The 14,000-nt window shown below is 40.8% G+C and overlaps 1 protein-coding gene across 2 annotated transcripts in view; it reads right to left on the reverse strand.

The window, feature by feature from the left end:
- The window catches only part of MOCOS (molybdenum cofactor sulfurase), an 805,385-nt gene that overhangs the window by 13,994 nt on the left and 777,391 nt on the right, over positions 1–14,000 (reverse strand). The window contains exon 14 of one of the 2 annotated variants that reach the window (XM_088473620.1): positions 7,739–7,843. The exons of the other annotated variant lie outside the window; for it this stretch is intronic. Within the exon in view, the coding sequence (XP_088329746.1) occupies positions 7,739–7,843 (105 nt within the window). The remainder of the gene's footprint in view (positions 1–7,738; positions 7,844–14,000) is intronic. 2 annotated transcript variants of the gene reach the window in all.

Below are 14,000 nucleotides of genomic sequence, written 5' to 3' on the forward strand. Positions count from 1 at the left end.
AAAACATGTCTGGAATATTCAGAACAAAGTACAGACACATGCAGTGTCCAAATATATTTTGTCTCACCACAACTCAGATCCGGAAGAACTGTCCTACTTATGGTATATTATAGTAAAGGTCATGGCATCAGTGTGAGGTGGGTATAATACAGTATAAGGCATGGCATCAGTGTGAGGAGGGTATAAAACAGTATAGGGTATGGCATCATGTGACTACATATGATGCTATCCTCCTGCCAATGAGTTGTAGGTGATCCTGTTCATTCATAAAAGAGGCAGATGGGAGATACAATGTAACATCACACAGGCTCATGCCAGCAGTTCGCTGTCACAAATTATGATGTAACAACATGCAGTATATTGTGTGGATGTTAATGTACAGAAAGCAGAGCAATGCAGCGCACACACAGCACAAACCAAAGTATAAAATCAGCACCATAAACATGGCTCCTACAATACACAATGAACACACGCAGCATACACTATAATATACTAATTCTGTACGCACTATATAATATTTACATAAAGACCATACTATACAAGATAGCCATGACTCCATAGTGTGTGTTTACATGACCTAGTCAAAGGGGAATGGAGCACAAACACTCATCCATCTTGTATTGACCATCTGTGTGGCACTGGCCACTATGGGATGCCTGGCACTAGGACATTAGACACATACACAGTGTGGCTCTGGCCACTATGGGAAGCCTGGCATATATGTAACTGGCACAGTACATAAAGATAAATACAGTTTGGCACTGGCCGATATGGGAAGCATGGCATATATGTAACTGGCACCAGGACAGGCCTCTTAAGCTGGATACACAATAGACGATATGTTGTCCACATAGGCCAGTGTGTACCTGCTATTTTGCTGATGATTCGGTCACCTGCGCATCATTAGTGACATAGCCCATTGGACTTGCATGCAGCCTCGACATGCAATATCGTCAGTGGGGGCCATGCTGCCGAATGCAGCATGGCCCCCGCCATTGCTGCCCACATTGGCAAGTGTGTATGGAGTTGACGATGTCGGCTCTCCCGCCAGGTCACACCACTCATGATATCTCACTGGGTACACATCGTCAGGAGCAACAATTCAATAGCTCTGGCAGGTGCAAAGGTAGGGAGACACAATTTAATACGGCCCTATGTGTATGTATCATGCTATCACTCCATGCAGGTGACCACAGATGAATCAGACAAAGCCTCATGTATCTCAGGCTTTTCTATGAGACACTCCCAATTTTTTTGTTTGTGTTGTCTGCACTATTGGTCAAATGAACATTACAATTCCTGCTTCTTTGTATACCAAGTTCTTCTCACTGCCCATTCTTATTCCCTGGGCTTTAAAGCTTCACACCTTCAATGCACGTGTTGGAGTGAATTTGTCTTTGAAATCCTTGGAGTGCCGCCGATCAGTGTGTCTATTACAAGAAAGTTGTTTTCCCCAGGAGGGCACCCATGTAAACTTATAGACCCATGTGGAGTGCCAGTCATAAGGAGTGTATATATGTGTGTATATATATATATATATATATATCACAGCCAGCCATATATACTGTGAATTGAAAATATGAATAGCACTTTACCAAATACAATCTACCACATATTAACTCAATTCACTGCAAATACCCATTTAGCCTGTCTACTGTATAGATCACTACATTATTATACAAATTTGTAACCATGCCATTATCATGTAAGCCAAGTTTGGATTGTGAGAGAGAGGGTCAAATATACTTAACCACCAGGGAGAAAAAGAACCATTCTCCATTGGGGGTCCATCTTTCTGCTATGGCTGCCACAGCATGAGTGACTGTGGGAGTGGTTCTAAACCTTCTTGTGTTGCTCAAGCCCAGAGGGCACTTGGCAACATGTATATGAGAGCTATATTTTGTCTTAGGCAAGAAATGGTCTATATGTTTGAACTGGTTAAGGATATGGCTAGGTCTGTTCATATGTTAGTGACCCTGATAATATATATATATATGTGTATATATGTGAGTGTGTATATATATATATATATATATATATATATGTGTGTGTGTGTGTGTATATATATATATATTATATATGTGTGTATATATTTATGTATATAAATATATACACACATATATAATACGTGTGTCCTGATGAAGGGGTGACTGACCTCAAAACGTCGATTTCAATACACATTTTTCCACAAGTCTTGGAGTGCCTCCTCATTTGGTTGGATGCAGTGCGAGTACATTATACCATAGGAAGGCACCCAAGCCAGTTATTGAGAGGTTGCAGCTGCCTCAGGAGTGCCAAGTTTTTGGATTACTTATGTATATATATATATATATATATATATACACACACGTATATATACATATACTGTAAGTTTGTATATATATATATATATATATATACACGTATATATACATATACTGTAAGTTTGTATATATATATATATATATATATACACCCATATATATGCATATATACTCTATATGTGTATAGTTTGTGTGTGCAGCCCCCAAACAATGTCAAGGAAACATCGGCGGCTGTGGTCTCAACCAATCCATTGTTTATATTGATTATTGAACCCATCGGCCATCGATGGTACAGCTGTCAATGGCCATCACTACAGTATACCATAAAAAATTTTATTTTTATGATATATGGTGTTTTAAAAAACAAATTGCATTGGAATAGTTTTAAAAAGATATTCTTGACCTAATTCAATCATAAAATAACGACAATTTCAGAGCGGTTTTTGGAAAACAAAAATTGTCAGTTAAGTGGTTAAATGTCGGCACTTTCTTTGCTCCAGCACCTTGAGAAAAACGCCAGTGGTCATTGAAACATGTTGGTCCAGCAGGGAGGTGAGCAATTTGTACCATGAGGGAGGACTCTTTGTGGATCCAGTAGATGTCCGGACATCTATGATATCGGTGACAGTGACACTAGTCTATTCTCTTTGTTTTGGTACAAGTAGCCACCTCAGTTATTTTATATTGTATTATTAAAGGGCTTTTTTATATACTGCACCAAGGCTCTTTTATACAGTATATATTTTACATATGGATTTGGTGATGTGGGGAAGATAATGCTTTTCCCTTTAAAGAAATCTTGATGCGCAGGATTAAAGATTTGCCCAAGTAAGCATTTTTTTTATACATGGAGTTTCTTTGATATGTGAGGAGTAACATTACTAGTAGAAGACATACAGAAAAACCCTTTGTGGGGCACTCTTTAGTACATAGGTAATTAAAATGTAACTTTTATTTGTTGAATATTTAATAAGGTCAAAACAACAGACAAAACAATCTAAAATTGTTATTCAATAATTGTCTGATCTATATTTCTGAATACACACATATATATATCAGTATATTAAATTACTTCACAGATTTGGTGAATAAACAATTTTTAAACTCAATCAGTTCAATCTTTCCAAATCATAAAAAGCAGAAAAATTTGCTGATCAACAAAAGGTGTTAACACATGCTAGTCCTATAATTGACACAATTACTGTGCCATGTGAAAATATAAAGTGATAGTTTCATTGCAGTAAATTATACTTTAACGGAGTAATTGACAAGGAATTCCCATTCAATTAGTTGACAGTATATATATTATGGTTTGAGCATTATAAATTTTTGCAATGTATATTTATCATCAGTGTAAGAGGAATTTAACACTACCATTGTATAGCTTTCTATAAATATTAAGACTTTTTTTTATATATGTCATAAGAATTATTGCTGCAAGCATTTGAATTAGAAAAAATATTAGATGACATTTATATAGTCTCTTATTCTAGAGAAAAGAAATTTCCAAGGTAGATATGAAGCTCTATGAATCAACAGTTGATTGCAAACATGAAATGCAAACCTGTCTCAAATTCACAATCTGATACAGTGTATAGTCCAAGTTTAAAACACCTAATTTGTGAACTTTGTTATGCATGAGCAGAATTAAGCATATATACATATACCCACAAGTGTGCAAATAGAAGCCGTTACAACATAAATTAGGAAAACATAAAATCCAAGATGGCAGTTTAACCCCTCATATGGCGTCAAGAAAATGCAAATAAAGTCTCTATATGCAAAAACTCATGAAAAAATATATTCAACATACAGTGTAAGAAGTAATATTGTCTCTTTTGGTTTAGATTTCAAACAGCTTCGATCGGTAAGCCGGGTGTCGGGCTTCCAGCGTAGGTCTAATGACAGGCGTCGGGATTTCAATGCCTGTCATTAGTACCTTGCTGGAATGAGATAGTCTCTCCCATTGAGAGACAGATAGGGAATTCCTTATCACTGCTCCGTGCACGGAGCAGCATCACATGACCCCTGAGCTGACACGCATTTCACGGAGGCTTGTTCACAGCATGACTCCACACATCCCGAAAGGAAAGAATATATTAGGTCCTTAAACCAATCAGGGATGTTATATTGTGATTTACATCATAACATCCAATCCTGGTCTCATGTAAAATTGAGTTATACATATAACCATAGCCAAAAAAAATAAACTGTAGTCAGAAAATGGAAATCAAACTCATCCTTATCATAAATATATATTAATGGAGAAAATGATTATATTCATCTAAAACAGAAAACCTCCTTATTTGCTGATAATAAAACACATTTGGTTTCTGAACCCTGTGTGACTAATTAACCATAATTAATTAAATTAGACAATGGATAGTGGATACCATCCTGACACTATATCTGCCTTTTAGATTCCAAAGATTCCAGGGTTCAGAAACCAAATGAATATAATAATTTTCTCCGTCTTTCTGAAGGCTTCCAGGAATTTTTCACTGTTGTTAACGAGCAGAGCGGCAAAGCTCTTGCAAGGGCCTGACCAAACAAAAAGGAGATGACATAAGCTACATTGTCAATTAAGAAAAAAAATTGCAGCCTGGACCTCGAACTGGGTCTAACACTGATTCAGAAATCCCCAACAGCTCTTGGAGTCACCGTCAAACTTTGAGGGATTTAGGATCCGTAGAGAGGCAGAAGCTCCGGCAACTGGAACAGGAGATGGTGCTAACTGTACTAGAGGCGACTGATTGTTACCAACTTGCTGCATTAATGTCTATAGACACTGAATGGTCAGGGCTTGATCTTGCTTCTCAACTCTAGCAAGGAGATTTTCCAGGAATTCCCGTGGCAAGGGAATACCAGCAGCACCCAAATGTAGGCCAGAATATCATGTCACAAACTTACGGATAGACAGTGGATGCTAGCCTGTACTTTGGGATTGGCAGGACCCAGTACTGAGGTGCAGAGTCTAATATGTCAGTGGTATTCACCAAGGACCCCTGCAAGGTTGCAGCCCTCAGACTTTGGTACTTAGTACAGGTGCTGGTGTACTCTGGATTTGTGCGGAGTATGATGAAAATTTACAACGTAGTCGGCTAGGCAGGCAAGGACCAAAAGGACAAGATGGTACCAAGGATCAGACAATATCAGATCAGGAATGAAGCCAAGGTCAAAACTGGAATACCAATTACAGTATCAAGGAGAAGACAGAATCAGGTCACAAGCAAGAGAAAGGTTAGTAACGAGCAGCAGAAATCACTAGTGATGGTAACGCTGGAGTATGGTTTGGGAGCCTATACTCTGGCATAGGAGTGCACCAAGGGACTTCCTTATATAGAAGGAGAAGGAGAAGGAGGTTTGAATTTGGCACTTCCTATGACGTCACTTAGGGGTGTGCTTGCCCTTTAAGGTTTGTGCTGAGTGGCCCATGTGGCCCTATGGGACTCACAGCATGCCCTGAACTGCTGAGAGAAAGAAGAGACAGCCAATTCTCATGGCAGTGGATGCCGGAGACCTGCTGCCTGCTGCCCTGCAGACATCCCCTGACACCAGTGCTGCCGGACCCGGTAAGTAGACACCAGGATCTGACACGCTGTGACATATGTTACTTATGCAGATGCCTTCATCTCTGCATCAGGTGCAAAATGGAACTTTTTCTAGTACATTGATGGTTTTGGCATTTGTTTAATCTTATTAAGACCTAAATAAAAAAATGGGAAATATTAATAACACTCAAATATACAGGTATTTTAGAAGCTCAACAGATAAGCATATATTTCATATAAGTCCATTGGTTTGAATTTGTTCCTTTTGGGGGTGTGGGTGGGGGGGTGCTACATTATAAAGTAGAGAGTTAGGGTCTAAATAGTAAACCCTCAATAGATCTTGGTTCTGTATTGTAAAGTCACAAGCTATTTGAGGCAGTCTACATAATAAAACAGCAGTCTTTGTTGTAAACCACCAGAGATATTATAGTGGTCTTTGGAACATGGCTGGCATTGAAAAGTAGTAAAGAAAAAAGCTCTTTATATTGTACATAGGTCACTAAGATGCGCTCTGTATTGTATATTGTTGATTAAGTTGCTTTCTGTATTGTATCTCAATCATCACTATGTTGTATGAACTAGAATTCTAATTTTTTATGGTCCACAGAATATTCTCTTTTATATTAATGTTAATAAAATGGGGTCTGTATTGTAACTGAGGTCAATAGCAGGTTATCCTAGTGACACCGATACAGTACACAGAGCATCCCAGTAAATGCCATACAATACACAGAGCACTGTCTCAATGACCACTATACAACACATAGAGAATCCCAGTGACCACTAATAGAGCATTTTTATAAATGGAGCACAATATCATAATTGTATGTGGTCAGCATTAAACCCATGTCGAGATTCCAGCACTAGCATTGCCATGTCAACATACTCACTGGGTCTACATAATGTACAGTACCTATCCCATCATAGCATCATCATTAATGAAGCCCCTTCAAAAATAAATTACTCTTTCAGCATCATTGTAACAACTCCATCAAAAGTAATTACCCTCATTAATTCTGTCATTCCCATTATTAACCCCCACATTGTCAATTATATCAATTATATTTAAACCTCTAAATACAGATACAGTACTAGCTTTAATTGTTTATTAAAGAGCAGGATTTTTAGCATATCCCCAGTATAAAGTATTGCTTCTTCCAGCTGCGTTGTTAGTCCTTTACTTCTCATGTGCAGTTCCAGTAGCAGCCTGGGGCTTTCCCTCTGCTTGATCTGTCCCTCCTTCTGCCCTGTGGGCTGGCTGCTGGCAGGATCAGACTGGCCCACAGGTGTCCAGGGCAAATCCCCTGATTATCCCTCCTGGGGTGGTCCTCACACATGCCTGTCCCATCTTTTAAAAAGGGGACCTGTTCTATGCATGTCCTCTCTAATGGTTGACCAATCCCTCTGTGGTGGCTGGCCACATCCCTTAAGTTTGGGTCCTTTCCACTTCATTCCTTGGTGGGCCATTCATGCCCCAGTCAGATATTGGCCACTGACAAAGCTTTATTAACTATCTGGTGCGCAGAAGTGGAAAAACTGCTTGTGGCTGCATAGATTCCACCTATACTAAGCCAATTTGCATTGGCAAAAGAAGGCTTCCTTCTTCCACCTGTGTATTGGCAATTTATGCCTTGATCCGGCTGTTTGAGGGGCAGCTGCAAGCCCTCTTTAATCAGACTCTGGATACTATATACCCAAAACTTTTTTCTGTGTATATGTCTTGTTATATTAGATCTGTTTGCATTGTCCTGTTCGGGAGGAAGACTTATTTTTAGGGCATACATGGGTTTTGACCAAATTAATCACAGCATCTTAGCCTTGGGACATATTTTATATATATATATATATATATATATATATATATATATATTAAATCATACTGACCTTTCCTTCTCTGCTAGATGAGAGGGTTTGAAGGATTTCTCTCCTTTTTTCCCCAGTTTTCTGATTAATACAAATTATTTGACATCTGGTACAATTGCATGACACCTAAAAAACAATATAGCTTAAGAAATTAACAACAATTTTATAAACAATATGTAAACATCACAAGATAACCATGTTTTAAGTTTACTATTTTGTGTCCTTGGACTAACCAAATCAAACTCATTAAGGGTTATTTACGATCCAGTAAAAGAGCAAATACATTTTGCGATGACACAAGATTGCTTATGCACATAGATTTGTGCACCAAGATATCGGTGTCTGCAGGCAGCAAAAGGCTTAATTTTGTGATGAAAGGATCAGAGTTGATTGCTTTGAACTTTGTTAAAATTAGTCCATGCATGCACCAAGGCCAGGATTTAGAAGGGAAGTTTTTCCCACTTTATTGATGGAAGCTGCATACTTTTGAACATGGGGTAGATTAAGAAGAGGGCATTATGGAGCATGTTTATGCATCATGGAAGTCTGGGCACAGATACTAACACATTGGACTGCATCCTATGTGGTTCCTTTCCCTTTCAATCCCATTTACCAATGTGCTGTATAACAAAACAGCAGTGAGTGGGACTTATGTCCTCATCTACCTGACCAATTGGGACATATCCGGTCACCAGGTGGGGGTCAGATATGCTATGGTGAAAGAGAGAAGAGATGGGTTTTGTGAGAGTGCTTAAATAACTGGAGATTGAATGAGAGTCCGATCAGGTGTTAGAAACATTCCTCCAATATAAATATATGGAAACAGTGCCACTGGATACAACAGAAAGTGCAGATAAACTTTTTTTTAAATTGTGGTCCATTAGGTCCACATTTATGATAAGATTCTACCACTCTTACCTTTTTACCTTCATGATCAAAAACTGGTGTGATTTGTTTTTGTTTTTCTGTTTTTAGAGAAAACTGAATTCATATTTCTCCATTTCAATTTTCTACACATTTAAGGAATTATTTGTTTTACACAACAACTTAATATGTGTGTGTAGGGATGTGAGATTTTTTAAAAGGCAAGTTAAGCAATTTTTGCCTACACTTATCTAAAATATATTATCCATTTTTTCTACCACATTAGCCATGTTATGGACATGAGTAATACAGTATGTGAGTATGGCTAATTTAACACAATAACATTATATTTTATATATGTACAGTAATGCTGTATATGTATTATTTAGATTTTTGCTATTATACCAGCTTTTGATCTTTAATGTATAATGCACATTTTCTTAAGAATACACAGCAAAAAAAATTACTAAGCAATGATAGGACAAAAAGGAGGAAAATACATGTGTTTTTAATTATAAAAGTTAGATAAGATGATATTTATTTATTATTTATTTATTATTTATTACCAGTTATTTATATAGCGCGCACACATTCCGCAGCGCTTTCCCAAAAGGGACATTACACATATTTCTATTGTATGTATATGTATTGTGAAAAAAGTATTCTGTAACTGTTGGGTTTGAGAAGTGCATAAAATCCCCCGTTTTGGTAATTGTTGTTCTTCTGCAGACTAACCCTAAGTGAGCTGCATCTCACTTAGTAAACAGGCTTGATCTGTTAATTAACTTTAAAATAAATGATCAATTCTTTATTCAGCTCAAATTTACTTTTTCTGTATATGAACAAGGAACTAACTTTTACACTTGTTACCTGATCACAAGGTTACCGGCTGCTCTAAAAACTGTTTCCAAGTACACACTTTAGGGTGGGCAGCTTAAGTAAACCATAGCTAGTTTGTAAAAGGGGCTCAATATTGCATTTTCCACCCAGTATTCAAAGGGCCCGTGGGATGCTAATTTGTACATATTCATTAAAGTAATCCTCGACCATTCTATTGATTTTTACTGTATCAGATTGATTCATTGTAGAGTGTTGTGATTAAGGTATATCTAGAGATAAAAAGTCCAGCAACAGCCTTGAGGGCTGGAACACTGGACTTGCTGCGGCTGTGGAGCAGCCTTGAGGGCTGGAGGACTTTGACTAGTTGTGGCCTGAGGGCTGAAGAAGTTGATGTAGCCTTTGGGCTATGCAGCAGTCTAGAGGACTGGAAGTCTTTGACTAGTCATGGCCCAAGGACAGTGAGATAAGATGCAGCCTTTGAGCCGTGCAGCAGCCTTGTGGGCTGATAACCTTGGCAAGCTGTGACCTATGGGCTGTAGAACAAGACATGCTCATGTAGCAGCCTTGAGGGCTGGTAATGTCTTGACAAGCTGTGGCCAGTGGGCCGTTGAACAAGATGCAGCCTTTTGGCTGTGCAGCAACCTTGAGGGCTGGCAATCTCTTGGCAAGCTGTGGCCAGTGGGCCATAGAACAAGATGCGGCAGGTTAACAAAAGTGGTGGTACACTGGATTGCATACTTTGGATGCTGGATCGTGGCCAGTGCCGCCAGGCTGACACAAGCAATGGTACACTGGATTGCATACTGTGGACAATGTATTGCTACAGAAAAAAAAAAAAGGGAATTTCCCTCCAGCACACTGCAGCAAAAACAAAAATACTTGAATCCTACATGATAATAGAAATTCAGAGGTATTGGTTTACATACATTTGCAAATATATGAATAAGCGCTGCGCCAAACGTCAAGGCTCCTCTATACCAGCGCCCCTAACATTATGGGGTTCACGTCCGAGACGCAGGGAACCCCAAAAGAATCCAGCCAAGGACCATCCCCAGGGCATCACATGAATAATGGAAAAAAGGGTGAAAGTGAAGTGTAAAGTATAGTTGTGTAAAGATAAATCAATAAGTGTTAAAGGTTTTTTTTTTTTTTTTTTCTGTAGCTCAGTGTAAACCCCACCCTTTACGAGCACCTGTGCAATGTCATTAAGTTGATGTGAGCGACCACCATACTTTTTGTTTGTGACACTGTATTGCTGCCTGTTCCGCCGGTTTGACACTGTCACAAGCCGCCGAACTGCGTCCTCAGGACAAGGTAAATGCCAGAAGAAGGTGCACTGAAACTCCTCCTATCTTCTCTCTGTCATGCTGGGATTGACCCTGATTGGTTCCTGTCTCTATTTTATCCCTGTGTGAACACTGCTCCGATCCAGTCAGCTTTATTGTTCCAGCCATTTGTGTCATCTAGGCAGCATGGTCTGCATTTATACTACATGCCGCTCATGTCATCCTAGCGGCATGGTCTGCATTACCACCTTTTGCTGTTTGTGTCATCCAGGCGGCACAGACTGCACTCAGTGTCCAGAGTGCACAGTTCTGCATCCAGCTGCTTGTGTCAACTTGGCAGCACAGGCCACACTCCACTGTCTAGCTGCTTGTGTCAACCCAGTGGCACAAGCCGCACTCCAGCATCCAGCTGCTTGTGTCAACTCGACGGCATCCAGTGGCTTGTGGCACAGGTCATACACCATTGTATGCAATTGTGGGTACTGCCACTAGTTTCATCCCAGCGACACTTAATGCACCTCAGCGTCCTGTGTACACAATCTTGTGTACTGCCGCTAGTGTCATCCTGGCGGCACTTAGTGCACCTCAGCATCCTGTGAACGCAATCTTGTCTACTGCACCTCAGCATCACCTTGCCAGGTCTATCAGCCCAAAGGCTGCTCCTTGGCCCAAAGTCCACATCAAGCCAAGGTTTTCAGCCCTCAAGGCTGCTACAAAGCCTAAAGGCTGCTACTCAGCCCAAAGGTTGCATCAAGTCAAGGTTTCCAGCCCTCAAGGTTGCTACACAGCCTAAAGGCTGCCACACACCTCAGCATCACCTAGACAGGTCTATCAGCCTAGAGGCTGCTCCTTGGCCCAAAGGCCACATCAAGCCAAGGTTACCAGCCCTCAAGGCTGCTACACAGCCCAAAGGCTATTCCTTGGCCCAAAGGCCGCATTAAGCCAAGGTTTACAGCCCTCAAGTATGCTACACAGCCTAAAGGCTGCTACTCAGCCCAAAGGCTGCCACACAACTCTTAGAATTACATCTCTGCCCTCAAAGACTGTGCAGGACTAGGCTCTTGCAAATCCTAACATTATCACCGGGCCAAAAAAATATTGTGATTTGTCATGGAGCCTGGGCAGAATCCGGTGCAAATTCTGGCAGCCCAGATTCAGGTGTTCACCCAAAAAGTGCATGAACTTACCCTCAAAGTTGAGGAGCCTCGGGCTGCACCTGCCCATTCCACTGTCCGTGAGCCCAAATTGAACCTACCAGAATGTTTTACAGGGAGTCGTAAGGACTTTGTAAACTTTCAAGAAAACTGTAAGCTTTACTTTAAACTCAGACCTCTGTCTTCAGGTTCTTCCTTCCTCTTCTACTGCCCTGCAGACTGTGGATTCCTTTTTCTCTGCTCTGGGTTTGCTTTATGATGACCCAGACAAGGCAGCCTATGCAGAGGTTAGCCTTCGGTCTCTTAAACAGGAGAATAGGGCAGCGGAGGATTATATTACGGAGTTCTGGAAGTGGGCCATGGACTCGGGATGGAACGATTCTGCTCTTCAAAGTCAGTCCGATGGGGCCTATTGGATCAGATTAAGGACATCCTGATCAAACATCCTTCCACAGACACTCTGGATGACCTTATGAGTCTGACAATCCACATTGACCGACATCTCTGAGAGCACAGGTTGGAGAAGAATCTGCCTCCACAAGCTCCTTGTTCTCCACTTTGGATGCCTGATGGTGAATGGGAAGAACCCATGCAACTGGGGGCTTTCTGTCTCCCTGTTGAAGAGAGATGAAGAAGATGCACACTGGGACAGTGTATGTATTGTGGGGGTAAGGGTCATATGGCCCAACTTTGTGCCATCAAGTGGGGAAAAGGCAAGGTCTAAATGCTAGTGGAGAGTTGCATCTAGGCCTTGCATTCATCTCTCCTAGAAATTCAGTCCTTTTTACCACTATACTCAAGTCTTCGTTTGGCCAGGTCTCTGTGTTGGCCTTTATTGATAGCGGAGCAGTGGAGATCTTCATGGATTTGTTATTTTTTGAGATCTTGGGGTTTTTGCCAGAACCATTGTGTACCTTAGTCGCAGTCGTTGGACTAGATGGCAAGGATCTTTCTTCAGTTCCCATGTCCTACCGGATGCCTCCTATACAGTTGACCATTGGAGCTCTTCATTGGAAAGATCTGTCCTTTCTCCTCCTACAATGCCCATTGGCCCCTGTGGTACTGGGCTTGCCATGGCTGAAAAAGCATTATCCACTGGCAAACTGGGGAGATTCTACAATGGGGATCCTCCTGTCTCACTCATTGTTTGTCCCGTCCAGTTCGTCTTGCTGCTATTATTCTGTCTGAAACTTCCGTGGCCCAGCTCCTTATCATGACCTGCCAGAGGTGATTTCTAAAAAGAAAGCTGATTTTCTTCCACCACATCGGTCCTTCGATTGTGCCATTGACTTGATACCTGATGCCAGACTACCTAAAGGTAGGCTATAGGCCTTGTCAGTTCCTGAGAATAAGGCGATGCAGGAGTATATCCAAGACACTCTTGAGAAAGGATTTATACAGCCATCCAAGTCCCCGGTAGGTGCCAGCTTCTTTCTTGTTAAGAAATAGAATGGATCCCTCCGACCCTGATCCTATTTTGGAGGACTGAACAAAATCACTGTTAAGAATGCCTATCCATTTCCACTCTTCTCAGTCCTGTTTAATCAGCTACAGGAGTCCTCTATCTTCTCAAAGATTGATATACATGGTGCTTACAACCTTATCCGCATCTGGAAAGGAGACGAATGGAAGATGGCTTTTAACACCCACTCTGGGAATTTTTAATATCTTGTTATGCTCTTCGGTCTCTCCAACGTCCCAGCAGTCTTCCAGGACTTTATCAATGAGGTCTTGATGGATTTTCTGGGGGTCTTTGCTGTTGTCTATTTGGATGTGATCCTTATTTTTTCCAATCCGTGGAACAACACCGACAACACGTGAGGCAGGTACTGCAAAGACTCCTAGATAATAGCTTGTATGCCAAATTGGAGAAATGCGAGTTCGGGGTAAAAGAGATCTCCTTCTTGGGCTACATAATCTCTGCTAGTGGGTTCTCCATGGATCTAAGTAAGGTGGAGGCTGTCCTAGATTGGGAAAAACCCACATTGTCAAAAGCCATTCAGCAGTTCTTAGGATCAAATCTTTTTCCACTATTTTCTCTCCCATCGTGGACCTGACCAAGAAAGGGGCATATGTCAATAATTGGTCTCCCAGAGCCATTTAGGCTTTCATACTGCTCAAGATGGCATTTGTGTCCAC

The sequence above is a fragment of the Taudactylus pleione genome, unplaced genomic scaffold (genome assembly GCF_031769625.1).
Source record: "Taudactylus pleione unplaced genomic scaffold, aTauple2 ptg000137l, whole genome shotgun sequence".
NCBI lineage: Eukaryota > Metazoa > Chordata > Amphibia > Anura > Myobatrachidae > Taudactylus > Taudactylus pleione.